This window comes from Eurosta solidaginis, unplaced genomic scaffold (genome assembly GCF_040869045.1).
Source record: "Eurosta solidaginis isolate ZX-2024a unplaced genomic scaffold, ASM4086904v1 ctg00000120.1, whole genome shotgun sequence".
NCBI classification, from domain to species: Eukaryota; Metazoa; Arthropoda; class Insecta; order Diptera; family Tephritidae; genus Eurosta; species Eurosta solidaginis.
In genome coordinates, this window is record NW_027136879.1 from 417,377 (window position 1) to 438,308 (window position 20,932).

The 20,932-nt window shown below is 36.8% G+C and overlaps 1 protein-coding gene across 2 annotated transcripts in view; it reads right to left on the reverse strand.

The window, feature by feature from the left end:
• The window catches only part of LOC137235624 (zinc finger protein 1-like), a 53,107-nt gene extending 32,714 nt beyond the window's left edge, over positions 1–20,393 (reverse strand). The window contains exons 1-2 of one of the 2 annotated variants that reach the window (XM_067758518.1): positions 20,051–20,393; positions 19,288–19,530 (exon numbers count right to left, since the gene is read on the reverse strand). In XM_067758518.1, the coding sequence (XP_067614619.1) occupies positions 19,288–19,384 (97 nt within the window). In that variant the 5' untranslated portion in view covers positions 19,385–19,530; positions 20,051–20,393. Of the gene's footprint in view, positions 1–19,287; positions 19,531–19,641 lie in introns of both variants that reach the window. The other variant, XM_067758517.1, reaches the window with a different exon arrangement.
• Between the last annotated feature and the right edge of the window lie 539 nt (positions 20,394–20,932).

The window sequence follows — 20,932 nt, forward strand, 5'->3', positions numbered from 1 at the left end:
AATATTTCTATTAAATTGCTTGCTGTGAAAATATGAATGGCGTGGAAACAGTAATTATGAAAAAAAAATTCAGTTATACCCTTAGAAATTTTCATGCCGCCGCAAAGGTCAGCGGCGAATTTTTAATTAACACCCCTATTATGAACTCGTACGATACACGATAAACGCTTGCAATCTGTTCTACCGTATTATGAAATAAATTCTAGCGTGTGAAACCCGATCGTTAGCGTTTATCGTTTATCGTGGTATTACCATACGCTAACTATCGCATACACTGTTCAATTTTCTATGCTAGCTATCGTTGATAAATTTTTCCACGATACGTTGGGAACTATTTAAATAAAAGCAAATATACAATTATTACATAATCCAAAATAATCCAACTACAGGCTCATTCCCAACACTCTGTTGCAACACCCTGGGCAAGAAGCCTTAAAGTGGCACAAACCTTCAAAATTTTGGGATGGATGGCTTTTTTTACGAGCGCGCAAACTGCCTTCTATTTCTGTTAAGACATACTCTGACATCAATTTTGTTTAATTAACTTTTTTTGCTTTTAGTATGTCAAGTACTTACAGTGCAGAGTTCATTTCAAGAAGATTGAAAGCATCTCTCAATTTTCTTCTTTCTGTGGAATCTATGCAAGTTTCGTCAATTTGTTCATTTGAGTTTATATAAAAGGTAACAGAGGTTGCATAAAACATTTTATTATAACAGCTTTTAAAAAATTTTGCCACTTTTACGTACAAGACAAATGAATTGTTAGTATTTACGTTTTGTTTTGCTATCTGTTTCGTATAGATTCACAAAAAATTTGTAAACAAAACTCTGCTGTTATTCACAATAGTACATCTATCGGGCGTGTGGAAATCGCAATATGAAAGCTGATTATTTACGATACGCTAGGAAGCGTTTATCGTCTATCGTATGAAAATTAATAATAGGGGTGTAAGTGTAGATTGTTGTTGAACTTGCTAAATGTTAGAAGTTAATTAAAAGAGCTCATATGTTAACAAATTTAAAGTGACTTTGGTTATTTAAATTTTTTTGATTTATTACTTTTATAATTAAATTAAATTACAACTTTTAATACATACATATTATTTGCAATTTATTAATTTTCAAAAAAAAATTTTTTTCATTCGAAAGATTCACTTTAAGGATTTCGCTCCAATTGCTGAACAGCAAATAGGGTGAAATAGGAATAATACGGTAAATATGCATTTATAGTAGAAGTAATAATATTTCATCAAAATGTTCCTTAAATACGACGACTGGTTGAAATATGCCACAACTCAGAATTCTGCTGAAACAACTATCGCAGAGACTCTTAAAGAAAGTCAGTATAATTTCAATAAACTATGAAGAATATTTTAGGATAAAATATTCCGTAATTGGGTTCTGAGTTAGGACGCTTAAAAAAAAAAACAACCCCGAAACAGTTCGCTTTCGAACTGGCAGCCGAGAGAGAGAGAGTGATATTCCCCTCATGGATCCATATATCTACTGTTGAGTATAATATAATAATATAGATAATAAGCCGTTTTGAAAAATCGATTTAAGGCTGTTGAGCTAGCAGTAGAGATAACGTGATATTCCACTCAGCAGTCGACAGGTAAATATTTAATCCAGATTTTATTTCGAACAAAATATTTGAAAAACAAAAATTTCTTTTTATTATAACGTCTCTCCCACTGCCATTAAATGAATGTTTAAGTAGATTTCCAGCTTTTTAATTCAGAATACTGTTACGGTGCAACATAGCTGAACAAATTTACATGGCTCACGCCTGGAGATATGTAGAGAAGTTATACCAAATATAAGAACGTTACAGTCTACTTTTTAGAAACTTCTTTATTCTAAACTCTGGCATACTACAGATTTGAAACGTAATTTCTATCAGATATAATCAAAGAATATTTCGTTGGATGGCGTAAATATGGTTAGATTTGGCCTCTTTTCAGAACAATAGCCACCGAAAATAGGAAGATGACACAAACATGTTTATAATATTAAGTAGACAAGGGAGGTATAACTCTTCACTCAATAAAAAAGTTCCGCTGATCTATTTAGGTATCTAAAGTCAGTCCTTAAACGGTTTTTGAATCCGCTTTCATTTAATTTACCTTCAAATTTCAGTTTAATTGGATCGCAATAGATAATAATTGTGTTATAATACAATTTCGAAGTGTTTTAGGTCGAGCTTCTCTCTTAATAGGTAAGAACCTAAAATTGTTTCTATAAATTTTGTATGCTGACCCCAAAGAGATAATTATTGTTATTTTTTTTAATAAAAAGATCAACAACATCGATATATCGGACAGCTTTTTAGAAAATTTGTCCCCTTTTCATGAATATGATTATGCGAGTTTTATATCCTAATTTTTCTGTAAAAAACTCCAATATGTTAATATAGATTAAATGATTTGCCGACTAATACGGAGAGTGCATTTTCAATTAAAATTGTAATGCCCCTGTGCTTTATGTTCCATGTTCAAATTCCCAAATTAACGAGACGCTATTATTTGGTATAAAGGATAGAAATTTCTCAGACACCTGCCATAGTTGCGCAGATATACCCATTTCAAAGGTTCCTAAGCCTTCATCATCAGTACGTTATAGGCCTTGAGCTCGAATTCGAACCAGGAATGCTTTATCAATAGGCCAATAAAAACAAAAAAAGTTGTTGAGATAAGATATATCAAAATTTAAGAAAAAAAACAGGAAAAAGATCAATAAAACACCTTTACAAATAAATATAGTTTAAGAAAACTAAAAAACACGCAAATATGGTGCCGTTTTAGTATTTACAATTTACTTAGATATTTGATGTTGATAGAACCGAGTTATTTAACCACTGCCGCGAGTCTTCAAGAATTACCGCTAGATGGGTCTAACTATCCTTTGCGCGCCTAGCCTAGAGAGTTACAAACAAGCATACATACAAGTGAAGCTAATAAAAACGTGTTAAAAACATAATATTCCATTCCACGTATTTAATACATATGTATGTGGTATTTCTGACTCTAAATAACACTTCAGCAATATTTGGCTATTAATAATTTAAATACTGTCCACGAATACGTTGATAAGCCAACGACTGTGATATGTCACTAACATGAATAGATAAAACAGTAATAAATCAATTTTTCTACTTATATAAAGAAGAACAAAAACAACCTGCACTAATCGAAAAAAAAGTAAAAACCATGCTAGCGCTTATCAACAACCTATACGAACATTGGAATAACTAGAGAGGCCAAAGGTAAAAAAAACAGATTATGAATTAACTGAAACGAAAACACACAAACAAAACGCACGTACTAATTACATGAAAGCAACGAAGGTAACCAAAAAGGTAGCAATCAAATAAACAAACGAAATACAGATTGTAAAGTCTACAAATTGCAGGATAACCGTACATTAGCAATGAGGAGACTCATAAATCAACAGAAGCATAAATAGAATAGAATCTGAAATCAAACAACTACACAAACCTACATACAATGTAAGCAATTATTTGTCAAGTCATAGCAAGTGTGGTAGAAAGTATGCCATGTTGGCTGTTGACTTTTTGACTGCCTTTCATGTAAAATACGAGTTGAAAGCCGCCTCCTGTGCTGCTGTCTGACCGCTGTCTGGTCATAAATTCAGGATTACCCACATCTTAACTCAACAAAATTTATTTACCTTTTTCTCTTTGACCGACAAAAACAGGTAGTCATGTATGTACAACATATATCATTAGCTTCACTTGTGCTCAGGTGTATCACCTGCCACAACATAAACTCCGCAGCATGTGTTTTTGTGGTAATTCTGTCTTGTTCGGTGTTCGAATACCTGTTCGCGTGCGCATGTCAAAACCCTCAAACATACAAATACTACGTCTGTAACCATTCATAGCAAAACACGCTTGTTTATCAGAGCGCCATTTCGCTGCACACTTGCATTGTTGTATTTGTATGTATGTGTGTGTTGGCACGAAATGAGGGTTAAAAACTGTTAGCTTGTTACCTGACTTCATTGTATATCATGACAGAACATGTCTATGGAATGAGGAAAGGTGATTTTTGTCTGCTTACCTATGTTTTTGTTTATTTGTTTACATGTTCGTGAGTAGGTAGGTTACTTGTTTCATAATTGGTAGAGGTGCCAGTTATGTTCAATACAAAACGTATGATTCCATGCTTCTGGGTACGGGAATATCAACAAGCTCTATACACTTGTTTGTTTTGTTAATGCTACAAATTATATGGTTTAACAGGTTGTTATGACATTTTAACAAATGGCGTGTTGAAAAATGATGGCGTTAATGGTTGCTTAAATGCTGTTGAGATGTAGATAATTACATACTAAAGTAAAAATTATAATTTCTCTGAGTATTAATTGTTTGTGTGGTATTAAAATAAAAGTAAAAGTTTACACGCAATTTGTCGCGTTTTCGTAATGGTTCAGAAAAAGAAGGAATTTTACTGAATTTCGTTAACATTTGTAGTGGATGAGCATGTGCAAACACTTATTGAGCCAAACCGCTGCCATAATGTGACGAATTCAAAATTCAATTGGTCAATTACTAAGAGGTGCCACCCAAAGCAGACACATAAGCAATACAAATACAAAGGCTACTCACCTAATTAAATTTGGTGAGCGGGTATGAGATATTTGTCGGAAACGACCAGGTCGGACCACTACAACATATATCTCTCATACAACCGACTTTTCATATTAGAAGGTTTTCTTCATTTTTGCTTCATTTCAACAGCTACAAGCTTTAACAAGATAATCTCGTATATAGCGAAATTTTTTGTCCGGGAAACCTAGCGTGAGGATGGTCAATAAATTCTATATTTGAAAGTTATCGAAAATGTTGTTTATATCTGTTACCTATATAATATTTGTTATAATATTTCTATTTTACAGATATTGCAAATTTTTTTTTACCATTACTGTATAGGTTAGGTTAGGTTATGTTGAACTGGCCGGTCTATGAGGACCTCACATAGACTGATTGAGTCTGTAGTGTTACCAGAAGTTTGTTTTAACGACCAAGCTGAAAAACCCTATCAAAAACCAGGACCTATGTTATAAAATAACTCCGCCCCATTGGCAAATATTAGAAGCTTCCTAGGACTTAAGCTACTTCCTGCTTCCAGATCTGACAGCTTTATCACTCCCAATAGCTGGAGTCTTAGTCTGGCAAGTGCAGGGCACGAGCACAGAACGTGCTCGATCGTTTCTTCCTCCAACCCGCACTTCCTACATCTGCTATCACTGACCAAGCCTAATTTGAAGGCATGTGACGCCAGAAGGCAGTATCCAGTCAGAATACCCGTCGTGAGTCTACAGTCCTCTCTTTTTAATGATAGAAGCAACTTTGTTAGCCTTTCCTGCTTGGTCGATCATGTGCAACTCTCGCCTTCGCTTAATCTGGCACAGTCTAATTGGGACTGTCCACTGGTTTCGTGGCCTCGTACAATCCCCATTGTTATGTAATCTTGCTGCAATTTAACATGCAGCCGATCCATCTGATTAAGGCGGGATGTACTTTAATGTAATTAAGACCATCCATAAACCCACATTTAGAAACATTATTGAAAGCCCCGGCAATATCCAAGAAGACTCCCAGAGCATACTCCTTATATTCCAGGGATTTCTCTATGCTAATTACCACCATATGCAATGCGGTGTCTACCTACTTGCCTTTAGTGTACGCATGCTGTGTTGTGGAGAGCAGCTTTTCATACACGTTGGACTTTATGTACACATCTATCAGCCTCTCAAAGGTTTTGAGCAGAAATGATGTTAAGCTAATGGGTCTATAGCCTTTGGGATAAACGTGACCGATATTCCCCGCCTTTGGTAGGAAAGCACACGAGCAGTTCTCCAAGAGTGCAGTACATGATTCAGCCTTATGAACCCATCGAATATTATTTTAAGCCATTCCACGGCCGCCAAACTTAAAACTTGAAGCATGGCCGGAAATATACCATCTGGGCCCGGCGATTTAAACTTAGAAAACGTTTTCACTGCCCATTCGATCTTGGTATCGGTCACCAAGCCCGGGACTACCCGCTCTGTGATCGAAGTGTGAGTGATTTCTGCTGAGTCTTCAAAACCGTCTCCCGATGGGAAATGTGTGTCGAGAAGCACCTCAAGGGATTCCTATTACGTGACCATTCCCCGTTCTCTTTCTTTATTAGTCCCTGGACTATGTTTCCCCTTGCTAGGACTTTTTTCAACCGTGCTGTGTCGCTGGAGAACTCTATATCAGTACAGAAACTTTTCCATGAGATTCTCTGCTTCCTGGAAATTTCACGCTTGTAGATCCTCAGTAGATGCCTGTACTCGTCCCGACACGCTTCGCTTTCCGCGGTCTTTGCGAGCTTAAATATTTTTTTTACCTGTCTTCTTAGGAGTCTCAGCTCATTGCTCCAACATGGCGGCTTTGATTTTCCTCTGAATCTTCTTATATGTTATATGCAGTCATAAGCGTCCCTGTTAGGAACTCATTCGACTCCTCCAGTTCCTCCACATTGGCAATCTCTTTGGGTTGTACCCAGTTTTGTTTCTACCTGTTTCTGGAATTTAGTCCAGTTCGTTGACCTAGGGTTTCTAAAGGTTCCTCCCTTCTCTACCCTCTTTAGGGGGATGCTGAAGCTGATATACGCATGGTCGGAGAAGGATGGTCTATCAAGAACCATCCAATCATACCTTGATATATCACGCTCGGAGCTCAATGTAATATCCAGAACATTGCGGGATGTTGGACCAATGTATGTAGGGAGATTTCCCGTTGGATATCTGCAAATTGGTTTGCAGGATATAACAAAATATAGATTCGCCTCTCTCGTTCGTATCTGCTCCTCCCCACGCATTGTGGTGCGCATTTGCATCTGCGCCTATGACCAACCGCCCTTTGCGCCCTTCCTCCTGTACTAGCCTTTTACACTCCATCGGTGAAACTTCCGCAGCATGGGCCATGTGCTTATTCTTTTGCTCAACGGCAACCACTACGACGTCCTCAGTAGTGCAATTAGGCAGCATGTATGAGTGCAGCTGTTTCCTTGTCATTACTACAGCTCGCACCCGTCCTTCCGTTTGCGCGTAGTAAACGCCAAACCCGCGCGCGCTAAGTCCAGAAACCTTTCCCCCCGATGAGAGCCATGGCTCCTGGATCAGCGCCACGTCAAACGTACCCTCCTCAAGGGTTAGGAGGAGTTCGCTCGACGCCACTTTACTGTGTTGGAGGTTTATCTGTAGGCTGTCTCTTTTTCCTTAGGCTTTTGAGGTCCTTTTCGACCTCGCCCACCTCTAGCGTGTTGGGATTTTTATCCTTGGGACTTCTTTTCCTGAGTCGCATGTAAATATTGCCAGTGCCAAAGGACATTTTTCCAAGCTGCGTGAACAATATATCCTCCGCCTGCTTGTTTATTTGGAAGATGTAGAACTGACTTTCCTCGGTAGGCCGAGATACAGTAAGTAACTTCCAATCCCGTGTCAGTATGTTCGGATTCTGATTCTGCAGAAGTCGCAGTGTATCCTCCGACTTCATCACGCATGGAATCCATACCTTAACTTTTGGTACCGTGGGGATTTGCGCTTTATCATATATATTGGGGCACATCTGTCCTACAGCTTTGGGCCTACTTGTCTTGTCTATGCGACTGCCCTGCCTCGCGGTTCTAGGGGTGGGGGCCTTTCTGCCTCTTGAAAGCAGGCTTGTCGCTTCCGCCGAACGTTGCCTCTTCATTCTGCCATTCGACGCTTCCTCCTCCTCGTACCGGTTGCAGAACCGAGGGTTTATCGCAGCAAATCTTTTGAACTGCCATCGACCTACTTCTACCGCCTCATGGGCCCATTCCAAGCGCTCGATCTCCACTTCTGTTGGGTTGACCACTGCTCCCAGGCGTTGGACAATTCTTAGTGCTGCAAGGTACTGCGAGAGAGCTTTTTTACTTCCTCTGTTCCGTACCCTTCTCCACTCCTCTACTCCGTTTTCATTTGTGTGCTTCTCCAGTTCATTGAAACAGCACTACTCTCGCTCCCCGAGTCCGACGCATCGCTTAATGCGTATTTGTCGTCCTTCGCTTGCGACTCAGTCCTCCTCTTATCATCGTCCTTATTACAATTAGTTAATGAGTCGTTCATCTTGGTCGTACGACCACCTGCCCGACAAAGTGGGATCAGCGGTCCAGTATTATATACGGGGAAAGAACCATCCGCCACAGCAGCGCCCCTTACTGTGGTAAGGCTATCAATACTTCCCGAGGTGGCCCGGTATGGGGAAGTCCCCGTTCGAATACATCCGAATTTATCCCCTGGCTGCAAATCGTCCAATAGGCACGGTCCGCATAACACCCTGGCTTAGGGGGCTGGCGGTTCTTGGTCACCGACATCCTGCCGCCCTCCTATGAGGCGAAACGGCGTAGATGTTAGTCCTAAACAGCTCCGCCTCATAGTCGGGCGCTATGGAGTTCGGCTAAGCCCTCACACCAACGACAAGGTGCCTATCCTAATGAGGGATTACTGGATACAACGGCTTTAGAATATTTTTCAGCAGTAAAGCGGGTTCTAAAATTTATCTTAGTAGTTATTCTTGTAATACATATTATGTATATCATATATAATTGTAAAAATCATGTTTGATATTTTTGTCCTCAATACCAATATTTTCTGTTCGCTAATTTATAACGAGACCTCTAGAGATGGATGAACAAAAACCTGGCAACGCATGAAAGACTTCCGATTCTTTTGCTGGGCTGCGCTTTCAATGAAAGCTTGTTCTTGTCTTAGAATCACCTGCAAGAGAGCTGTGTAACATCGCAGCCGATTAGATTTCCACTATCTCTAATAGGTGAGATGGTTAGGTGGGGTTAAGTTTGAAATCCCTCCCGCTCTTGTCCTCAAATATTATATATCAATATTCTCGAGGCAAAGTTCCTGATGCTATGTGTTTGTGGGCCCTCACTTTTAATTAACTTTTTCTATATATTAGAATTGTATGTCTTGAAATTTCAATGCTAATATCTATGTTGTTAATTTTAAGTTGAAATGTTACATTTTAAGAACGGAATGAATGAATAAATCTAATCTAATCTAAAAGCTTCCCCGTAAGCTAGGAACGTAAGCCTTCAGATATAGCTTGCGACCTGCAATAAGAGTCGAAATATTCGGAACACTAGTACGTTGGGATACATTTAGTTAATATTCAGGATGCATATTGCAAAAAAGAAAATAGAAAGATTCGTAAGCAAAAAGTGTTTTTATGGGAAAAAATACTGTTTCTCAAGCTTAGTAAAAGAGAGTTGTCAACTTGTACTCAAGTGTGATTCTCTAATGGAACTCAAATGTAAGATTGCAGTACTGCAGTATTTTAAGGAAAAAATCATAATTCACCATGTATAAATAATTTCTAGTTTATAACGCTTCAAAGAACCGCTGTTGACTTTAGTGTTGCCATCTTTGAGAGCATTTTAATTTTCAACTTCGCCTCAACTAGAGATCCAATGTCAAAATTTCTCTAACGTCGGAGAATAGTTTCAGAATAATATTGAAGAACAATTAAAGAACTATAATTTTCAAACAAATTTCTCTATCCTAAGAATTCATGAGCTTAACATCGGCTTATAATAATTAAATATTCAATTATTATGTTTTTCTAAGAGAAACTGAAAAGAAAGAAACAAAGATTTACTGGCATATTGCGATGGTACCATTTCGCAAACCGCCACGTAATCATCATCAGGCGATTTCGACCGCGAATCACACAGTGAAACTGTAGTTACCCTAACCACTAGGCTATCCTGCTTGTAGATTTGTTAAATAATAAGTATAAATTGAACATACCATTAAACAAATTTCTCTAATGTTGGAGAATAATTTGGTAGTGTTGTCGGATATCACCTTGGGAACTACATACATATTCATTGAAGGCTGGAGAAATAGTTTTACGATGTTTGTTGGGAAATTTAGAAGGTGTGAGATAGAATAAAGAAAACTGAGGTAGGGGATCAAACCAGTACCAGATATATTATTTTCGACACAGAACATTTTTCAGATATACTTGATGATCCATAATGAACGTGAGTTCTAGTGTTACATTCTGTACATTCAAATTACTTTTAGGTATTCAATTGGCCAGTTGCGACAACCCTTATTTCTCTTATTTCTATAACTCTTCACACAACTCATCTATTGTATTTCATATAGATGCAGAAAGTATATCTTTATTTAACAACTAGCTTCATATCGCAAAAACTAATAAAGTAAGGAATATTTCATCATTTTGGCCTCTAATAAAATAGATGTTAATTTGCCTACGTTTTTTGTGTTACCACTTTGTCACAGTGCAAACAAATCTCTGTTTGGCTGATGTCAGATGTTTATTTTTATTTTAAGTGAAACGAGTTGAAAGACCCCTGTTCTTTTTAAAAACAATATACAATAATATAATTTTTTAAAAATTTAACGCTGTTTGTTCTTTTTTGTTTACAAAAACATTTTTTTTTTAATTTCATATACCCCTACGCTTGGTTTCGTTGCTACTCGTACATACGTATTCGATCTCAAATTGATGAAGCAGCGTTTAAGGTGTTTATTATTATTACTCTTCTGAGCTGAGTTATCGAGCGTTGAGGTAACAATGTATGCCACCTAAAGACGTCTTCTCATATAAGTAATTTTGAAGTACATATACAATGTATGTATGTATATGGGGTATTCCATCCTATTTCGACCAATTTTGAACACGACCCCTTTAGAATTGGCTGAAAGTTTTTCTTCTTTTTCTAGCTTACGAAGGACGTTTTTCAGAAGTTTTTCAAATTTTTTCATCCAACTCAAAAAAAGTTATGAATTTTTAAAAAACACCGTTTTTGTTTTCAAAATGATATAACTTTTTCAAAAATTTACCGTTTGGGATCTTATTTTTTTTTTAAATTTGTTTTTAAATGTACTTTTCGGAAAAAAATTCAAAAAAATTTTTAAAGTTTTTTTTGTAATTTTTCAGTTTTTCGAGATTTTTCGAATATCGCCTTTTTTTTCTCATAAAAAACTTCAATCAATTCTGCAATCATCCCCACTAATCCCGGAGTGGGCCGAGAATTTTTTTTTTTTTCTTATTTAATTGAAAAAAAAAAATTTTTTATTTTTTTTTGTATTTTTTTCGAAAAGTACATTTAAAAACATATTTAAGAAAAAAATGATCCCAAGCGGTCAATTTTTGAAAAAGTTATAGCATTTTGAAAAAAAAAACACCGTTTTTTTTTTAAAAATATTTAAAACTTATTTTGAGTTGGAAAACGGTGTTTTTTTTTTTTTTCAAAATGCTATAACTTTTTCAAAAAGTGACCGTTTGGGATCATTTTTTTTTTTAAATATGTTTTGAAATGTACTTTTCGGAAAAAATACAAAAAAAAATTTTAAGTTTTTTTTTCAATTAAATAAAAAAAAAATTCTCGGCCCACTCCGGGATTAGTGAGGATGATTGCAGAATTGATTGAAGTTTTTTATAAGAAAAAAAATGGCGAAATTCGAAAAGTCTCGAAAAACTGAAAAATACCAAAAAAAAAACTTTAAAAAATTCTTTGAATTTTTTCCGAAAAGTACATTTAAAAACAAATTTAAAAAAAAGATCCCAAACGGTAAATTTTTGAAAAAGTTATAGCATTTTGAAAACAAAAACGGTGTTTTTTTTAAATTCATAACTTTTTTGAGGTTGTATGAAAAAATTTGAAAAACTTCTGAAAAACGTCTTTCGTAAGCTAGAAAAAGACGAAAAACTTTCAGCCAATTCTAAAGGGGTCGGGTTCAAAATTGGTCGAAATGGAATACCCCATATATATATAGATTGATATCCTTAATTTTTTATGCAGGCGGTGTTGTTGACAAAAGCGTGCTAAGCTCAAACTCTTAATAATTTTTTTCTTACCTCACAGCAAGATACAGTGTATTGTTGTGATGATCTGTAATTTGATGCATGCCCATGTGAGTATGTTTATTTGTATACAATTTTTTTCTGCTACGGTTTAAGGTGAATTTATTTGTTTATTATATGAAGTATGATTTTTGGTTATATTGTACTTTAAGCATTATGCTTATTATCCCTTTTTAGAGACTTTGTGTGTATATTCGATGGGCTCAATGCTGGTTTTAGAGACCACACACTGGGTTTTAGTTATCTTGAAAACGACACAGACATACATATATATGTAATTATATACGAGTACAGCATCCCAAAAATTAAGCATAAAAAACGTGCTTATAAATTTACATTGTAGGTAGTTCTTTGTTTTTAAATTGGAGACGCAAACCGTTGGCGTATGAAAATTTTAAATTAATAGGAATTAATGATGACTAATGAGAGCGTACGGTAAAGTACTTTAAATGTTTTTAAATTGGATATATTATATTGATTGTTGATTTCTTTTTAAAAGTTTGTTTTTATTTATTTATTTACCATGAAATGAATATTTTTAGAAAAGGGCAGTAGGTTTTTGTTTAATTAAATATTGAGCAAAATAGCAAAAACAACAATCAGCAGCGTAGTTTTTTTTTGTTTAAGTTCAAAAGCCTGTTAACGATATAAAAATGCATATCCATGAATTTTATTGTAACGAATTCCTTTTAAAAGTGTGACGGATTAGTATAATGGAAAACAGCAACATAGTCAAGAACTGGTAACTTTGTTTAAATTCTTATATTCGAATTTTCGAAAATACTTATAATATGAAGACCTGACAGCAAATTTAGTGTAACCAACAAAAAATAATTTATACAAGGTGTTATGTTACTTTATAAGAGGTGGGAAAATCCTAACTTTTTTTCTTGAGATTTTCCCTCTTGGCTACATGGTAACATCTGTAAAATTTTATTTTTGTTGTTCAATATTAAATTATTGTTAGGTTCGAATTATGGAGGTATGAAATTAAATTCCAAAAATATAATTAGTTTTCCGATTGATTCTTAAAAATATTGTAACGAATGTTAGCAGCACTGAGCGATGCTATCGTCTCTAAGCCGATTCTAAGCAGTGACGCGAATTCACATCCATAGATCAATCATTATGTATCTACATAAACGAAACAATAATTGCGTCTACGCATATGTACAATGTACGTATACGAGCAGCGGAGAGTCAATGCATATATATGAGATACTCATGAAAGTATGCAATGAGAAAAACTATAATATTGTGCAATTGTAGTTACAGCTGAGAAGTTTGAGAGCTGCTGGACTAGTAGATTCTGGAAGCGCCTAGAAGATGCGAACGTTGAAATCCAAGAGTATAAAAGGCGGCAATTGTAGAGGCGCTGGAATTCAGTTTGATTTGAGTTGTCAAGCAGTTTCGACTAAGACGCTATCTAGCGAGCAAGAGCAGTATTATTTTGAATAGTAGAGTTTCACTTGAGCTATCAATCAGTTTGGTTATTAAGCAAGCTATTCGTTGCACATTTAGAGTGTTATTGTGAAGTACTTTAATAAAAGTCATTTTGCATTATTACAAATTGGAGTTATTTATTCAACAGTTTAGTGATTCGAACTTAGCAGAGGATTGCAAATAAGAGGATTTGCAAGTAAATTCGTTACAATACTTTTGGTAAAAGGTATTATAAAAACAAAAAAATATTGGTATGAACCTCTTACAAATAAAATAGATATATACTGCGAGGAATTTTTAAACGAAATAAGTAAGTGCAAAAAACAAGAACGAAATTTATAAACTTATTTTTGTTGATAAAATATTTTCAATGGAAAGAAAGCAACGAAAGAAAAAAATCTACTGCTAAGCGACAAAAATATTAAGTGAATATGGTACATATGTTTACTTATATTTAATTTTTATTATTTAAGAATTATGAATGAATCAAACGCTCTCGTACCTACAGAAAAATATTTATTTGTTGATGCATTGTACTACTGCAAAATATTTACTAATCGCAGTGATTGGCTGTGTTTTCTTTCTTGTTTTTATGGCTACAAAATACTTTTACATCAACGGTACACTTGAGTTCAACAATATTTTATGATAAGAAAATTTTACAAAACAACAAAATCATATACATACATACATATGTTGTATATTTATAAAAAAAATTTGCTTCTCGGTACGTATATTATAAAATGTTGTTTATAAAAATTTGCTTTTTCATGGGGTTTCTTTGAAATTTATAATTTATTTTCAGATTTGTGACAGATTTGTTAAATTTTGTGTTAAGTTGGAATTTTTAAACTTAATTGTTTTTTTGTATGTTTGTGGACATTTTTTGCATTCACGAACAAAATAAAATTCTTTAACACAATGGTCTGTATATTTCATTTTGTGTTTGTAATACCACACTTTTACCCAAATCTTACTTAATTGGCGCTTAACCGTCTAAACGGTTATGGCCGTCCAACAAGGCGCGCCAGTCGCTCCTTCGCTCCGCCAACCGGCGCCAATTGGTCACACCAAGGGAGTTTTCCACCTGGTCCTTTCAACGGAGTGGGGGCCGCCCTCTACCTCTGCTTCCATAGGCGGGTTCCGATAGAAACACTTTCTTGGCCGGAGCATCATCTTTCATTCGCATAACATGGCCTAGCCAGCGCAGCCGCTGCGTTTTAATTCGCTGGACTATGTTGATGTCTGCGTATAGCTCGTACAGCTCATCATTAAATCTTCTTCGGTACTCGCCAACGCCAACGCGTAGAGGTTCATAAATCTTTCGAAGAACTTTTCTCTCGAACACTCCCAAAGCCGCTTCATCTGCTGTTGTCATGGTCCATGCTTCTGCCCCATATAGCAGGACGGGTACGATAAGTGACTTGTATGGCCGCTTTTATAGTATATTGTGAAAATCTGGTCGATGGTGGATTTGCCAAATCTGAAGCCACACTGATAAGGTCCAATCAGCCGGTTCACGGTGGGCTTCAATCTTTCACACAATACACTTAAAAGGGCCTTATATGCGATATTAAGAAGGCTGATTCCACGATAGTTGGTGCATTTTGCAGTATCCCCCTTCTTGTGGACTGGGCAAAGAACACTTAGATTCCAATCGTCGGGCATGCACTCGGCAGCCCATATTTTGCTAAGGAGCTGCTGCATGCGCCTTAGCAACTCCTCGCCGCCGTACTTGAATACCTCCGCAGGCAATCCATCAGCGCCCACGGCCTTGTTGTTTTTCAATCTGGTTATTGCTATTTTAACTTCGTCATAATTGGGCGGGGGACATATATTCTATCATCATCGATTGCGGGATCGGGTTCTTCATGTCTGCGCGGTGAATTGCTGCCTCCATTTAGGAGAGCAGAGAAGTGTTCCCTCCATAATCTAAGCACAAGACATCAGTTACAAGGTCGCCGTTTTCGTTCCTACAGGGGTTTGCCCCGGTCTTAAAATCTTCCGTCTGTCGCCGTATTTTCTGGTAAAATTTTCGGGTGTTATTTCTGGTGGCTAGCAGCTCAAGCTCCTCGCACTCACGCCTTTCTGCTTCTGCTTTTTTCTTCCTGAAAAGGTGTCTCTCTTCCCTTTTCAACTCACGATAGCGTTCACACACTCCTCTTGTCGCGCTCGCTTTTAACGTAGCCCTGTAGGCAGCGTCTTTTCTTTCGGTTGCAACGCGGCATTCTTCATCGTACCAGTTGTTTTTTCGTGGCCGCCGTTAACCAAATTTTTCCTCGACGGCAAAACGAAGTGCTTTGGAGATATGCTCCCACTGCCCCTGTATTTCTTCAGGATGAGTTGTGCTCTCAGAGAGCAGGTGTGAGAGTCGAGTTGCGAAATCATTGGCAGTCTGTTGTGATTGAAGCTGTTCGACGTCTAGCTTTCCTTGTGTTTTTTGTTCCTTGGTTTTAGCCGCGCTGAGGCGGGTGCGTATTTTGGCTGCAACAAGATAATGGTCCGAGTCGATGTTAGGTACTCGTATCGTGCGCAAATCTAAAACTCTGGAGGCGTGCCGTCCGTCTATCACAACGTGATCGATCTGATTGCGATTATTTCGATCAGGAGACAGCTATGTAGCTTTATGTATCATTTTATGCATGAACCTCGTGCTGGTATGACCATGTTTCGAGCACCGGCAAAGTCAATCAGCCTCAGCCCGTTAGGAGAAGTTTCATTGTGTAGGCTAAACTTTCCGACTGTAGTGCCAAGAACACCTTCTTTGCCCACCCTGGCGTTAAGGTCGCCAAGCACGACTTTTATATCATAGCGGGGTCAGCGCTCGTATGTGCGTTCTAATTGTTCATAAAAAGCGCCTCATCGTTTTTCTCCTCTGTCGGCGCATTGTTGCAGATGAATGATATATTAAAACATTTTCCTTTTATTCGGATAGCGGCGAGACGCACGATTCCGACGCCGAAACTGCGCTTATTCGTATGGCCACTCCAATAGATGTCAAAATTTTTGATCTTCTTTCTTCCTTGCTTCGTCCAACGCATTTCTTGGATGGCGGTGATGTTAGATTTTGCTTTGACGAGGACATCAACCAGCCGGGCATCTGCACCAATCCCATTCAGGGAGCGGATGTTCCAGGTGCATGCCCTCAATTCATTGCCCTTCAAACGTTTGTCATGGTCGTCTACAATAGAGTGTATTTATTCGAGGCTTGTTGGTATATTTCATTGGAGTATGGTTTTACCTGGCGGGTCTCAAGCTCTGTGCACAACCCGTTCTGCGGGGGTGAAAATATTACTTGCACGTTTATATAGCGAGCCGCTTGTTCCAAGATAGACGCCCGCTTGCAGCCGCCCCTAGAGGTGTACAGACGCTGCCGATGAGATCTCCCCGGCTAGCCCTTAAACCGATTATGTCAGAGTGGCCTATCCAGGTTGTCGCCTTCTCATATTAGCTCACCGCTTAACGGATGTTTAGCGGCTACCCAGAGGATACTTGGCCGCAAGCGACCGGCAGTAGTGAGCTGCTTGAACCGCACGCAAAAGAATCGCTCTGGCCATTTCCAGGTGAATTGAGGTGAGAAGCTTTCCCCACATTCGTGGACTTCTACACACGGCTTTAAACTATTGGAATAATTCGATTAGTCGTGTATTCGATTATAAGATTTTAGATTTGCTTTAGATAAATAACTAATCGCAACTCAACGATTATTTGAATACCTTATTATACTGCGCTTATTCGTATGACCACTTCAATAGATGTCACAATTGTTGACCTTTTTTCTTCCTTGCTTCGTCACACGCATTTCTTTGATGGCGGTGATATCAGATTTTGCTTTGACGAGGACATCAACCAGCCGGGCATCTGCACCAATCCCATTCAGGGAGCGGACGTTCCAGGTGCATGCCCTCAATTCATTGTCCTTCAAACGTTTGCCATGGTCGTCATCAATAGAGGGTGTATTTATCCGAGGCTTGGTGTTATATTTCATTGGAGTATGGTTTTACGTGGCGGGTCCCAAGCCCAACGCACAGCCCGCTCAGAGTAGGTGAAAATATTACCTGCACGTTTATACAGCGAGCCGCTTGCTCCAAGGCTGACGCCCGCTTGCAGGCTCAACTAGAGGTGTACAGACGCTGCCGATGAGATCTCCCCCAGCTAGCCCTTAAACCGATTATGTCAGAGTGGCCTGGGCAGGTTGTCGCCTTCTCAAATTAGATGATACTTGGCCGCAAGCGACCGGTAGTAGTGAGCTGCTTGAACCGCATGCAAAAGAATCGCTCTGGCCATTCCCAGGTAAATGGCGGTCAGAAGCTTTCCCCACTTTCGTGGACTTGTATACACGGCTCCACCCTTCTGAGTTAGCTTATTTGATAGAAATTAAGAGAATGAAGTTTTTAAATTAATCTTACGGCGCTTAGCTCGAGATTCAAAACTCTGCTTAAATTAGATAAGATATTTTGCTTGGGTCACAATCGGCTGTCACTTAGAAGAACACCGGAAATCGCCCTCAGCATTCTAATAAGATTAAAAATTTATTGTTCTGAAGAAATCGGGCATTAAATTTTATATCATATCGCACACCTAGATAAACAGCGATCAACTTAAAAAATCGCAATGTTCAGAAAACGTGAAAAACTGACTGCCTCTCCCATATGCGCCAATGCAATTTCAAATGTTTACAGTCTTTTCTTGTTGATTAGTGGAGGTGTTAATAAATCGAGTATACAGGTCGTTAGGTATTGAACTGGAAAGTCTGGAGATAATCATAGTTTCTAAATTTCAGATTTTTTAGTGAGCTTCCTATTGATCCAGATCTCGACCCCGATGTCTATTAAAAATACAAATTGGACTGACGATGATGATTGATGATTTTTTCTATCAAAGGATCTAAAACTAATAAAATATAAACAGTTATTATCAACTGGCTCATAAAATCTTACAAAAATATGTATGTATATTCGTATATCTATGGCCGAATTTACTCAATATAATAAATACAATAAGGTTTTTAAATACATCATACAGCGCTTTCAAAGCTTGTTCTTTATAAACTGGGAACTAAAGAAGGAAAAGAGGATGGTTAATCTCTCTCGAATTCTACTTAAATTAGTTAAGAAATCTTGCGTGACTCGTACCGAACATTTTCTAATTACATTAGTTAACACATTTTTCTTGAGTCTTAATGGGCTGTCATATAGAAGAAGACAGGAAACGGCCCTCAGCATACTGAAGAAAGCGCGCATGTAATTTTATATGATATGGGTGTTTCTTTTTTTAATGTTGGATCGATGAAGTTAATCATAAAATATCACGTCATAAAATTTTTTCATATTAAGGTAAATAATCTGTTGCCTGTTGCAACACACTATCTCAACATGTTTGTCAAAAAAGTCATATCTCAGTTTTTGTTATGGTATGTTTTGAATAAAATTTGAAGGCGGGGTCTGTGAAAAAATTTTTTGTTCCCACTAATTCTAGGATAGGTGCTCTTGGTTTCCTGAAATATAACATTTTCTAACATATAAACGAGATAGCCCAATAATGATGTTGGAGATCAACTCGAGAGCTATACATTTCAAATAAATTGTCAAAAACTGGAAAATAATCGAAGAATGATGTTGGATATCAACTTGAGAACTATATATTTCTTGAAGACCAGAGAAATATTTTTGATGTTTGTTGGGTGATCTTATAAGCCGTTTTGAGATTTCCCTAGAACTTGACAATTTTATTATAGAAGACTCAAAGATTCCAAAAACACTGTACGTTTCTTATTTCATAGATAAACAAAATTTAATAAACAAATTAACAACGAAAGGTGAAATGGAAAGGAAAGGAACATTTTTAAGGAGTCAATCTTTATTTTTACTCTAAGCTAAAAAGACAAATTTTCAAAAATGTGAACTTACATTGTACGGCAAAAGCTGGTGATGATGGCATACTTTGACTTATAATATTATCCTCTTGGCCAAAACGTGATGACGACGGCACCAAACAAGACAACATTGGATTTAAATTATTTAGGTAATTAACAACGTTAATCTTTATTTTAGCTTATTTTCAATACCAAAGTGTGAAAATCAGTAAATACAGCTTTAGCGACGGCAATGATTTTCACATAGTAATTTTTCACTACGGCAATTTCGTAGTACCTATAGCGAAATACATTTTAACACACAAATTTTAGAATATACTCTAGCAGCCAGCCAATAGTGCTAAGCAGATAATATTGAAATTGAGTTTTTGTAAGTGTTGGCGTTTACCGTAATTTTGATTTCCGTTGGAAAATGGCGGCGCGTGGCATAATTAAACAAAATTTTTTGTGGAAAAGGTTTCACACAGTGTGCTCCAAAAATGCAGTTCACTTTTCTTATTTATATTGCCAATTAGTACATATCTATCTTTTTATAATTATATATTTTCGAGTTCACACTTCAAATGTTGTGTTTGTAGTTATTCACAATGTTAAAGAAACCGGTTGTTCTTTTACGAAATTCGTCAATAATTTCTCATAGTTACTGCACAGTGAACATTTTTAGTAAATGTCTCCAAATATACTTTTTTTGTTATTTATTTTAAAAATTTTTATTTTTTTTTTTTAATTCCGCTCTAGTTTGCGTATTTTTGCAACACGCGCTTTCTTATCCTTTTTTCTATGCAAACTTTACGTACAAAATTTTATTTTCATTTTCCAATTTCATCTTTCGTTTTATTCCACACTTTTTTTTATTAAATCCATTAATGTTTACAGTTTTCATAAATTTCAAACAAATTTTTATTCAATTAAATTTTGGAAACAACACGTGTACTTACAACGCGACGTTCTAGTTGCTACTACAATTTCTTGTGATGATTTTTGTGTGGCTGTGTCGCAGGCAAAGAGAGTAGATAGATTATCTACTCTCTTTGTTCTTACATTTCCAATCTTTTGTGAAATTGCTTGTGTGTTTTTGTGGCTGCTGCCGCTGACGTGACATATGTACACGAAATATGCATTTACCGCCTCGCTGCGATGTTTATTTTGCAAGTTTACCATGTTCCTTTTGAGAGGGAGGCGTTGCTGTTCTACTTGACGGTGGTTAGTGTTAACAGCTTATGTATGTATGTGTAGGTTTGGTGGCGTTTTAAATGATGTTCGGATTAGTGATAGATATGGTTGTGTTGCGGTATATATTTTTGTTGTTTAACACGTTCGCCACTCGTTGATTTTTTGTGCTTTCAAAAAAAACTCACGAACAAAAAAAAATATGTCACATATATGTGACATGAGTTTTCTAAGCAATTTTCTTAAGAGAATCTGTGTGCCACGTATTTGTGACATACACAAAAGTCACATATAAGTGTCATGAGTTTTGGGAAGTACTTGTGTCACATATGGGAGTCACTACATAGTTTGATTTCTATCAATAAAACATAAACTGAATTTTTTTATTATATATTAAACATTTTTATTATTTTCTATATATGTACATATGTCTGCTTTATTGGATATGCCAGTCCCTAAAACATGGATATGGGCATAATCCAATTACATCGCCATTTTTGTCTCTGCAG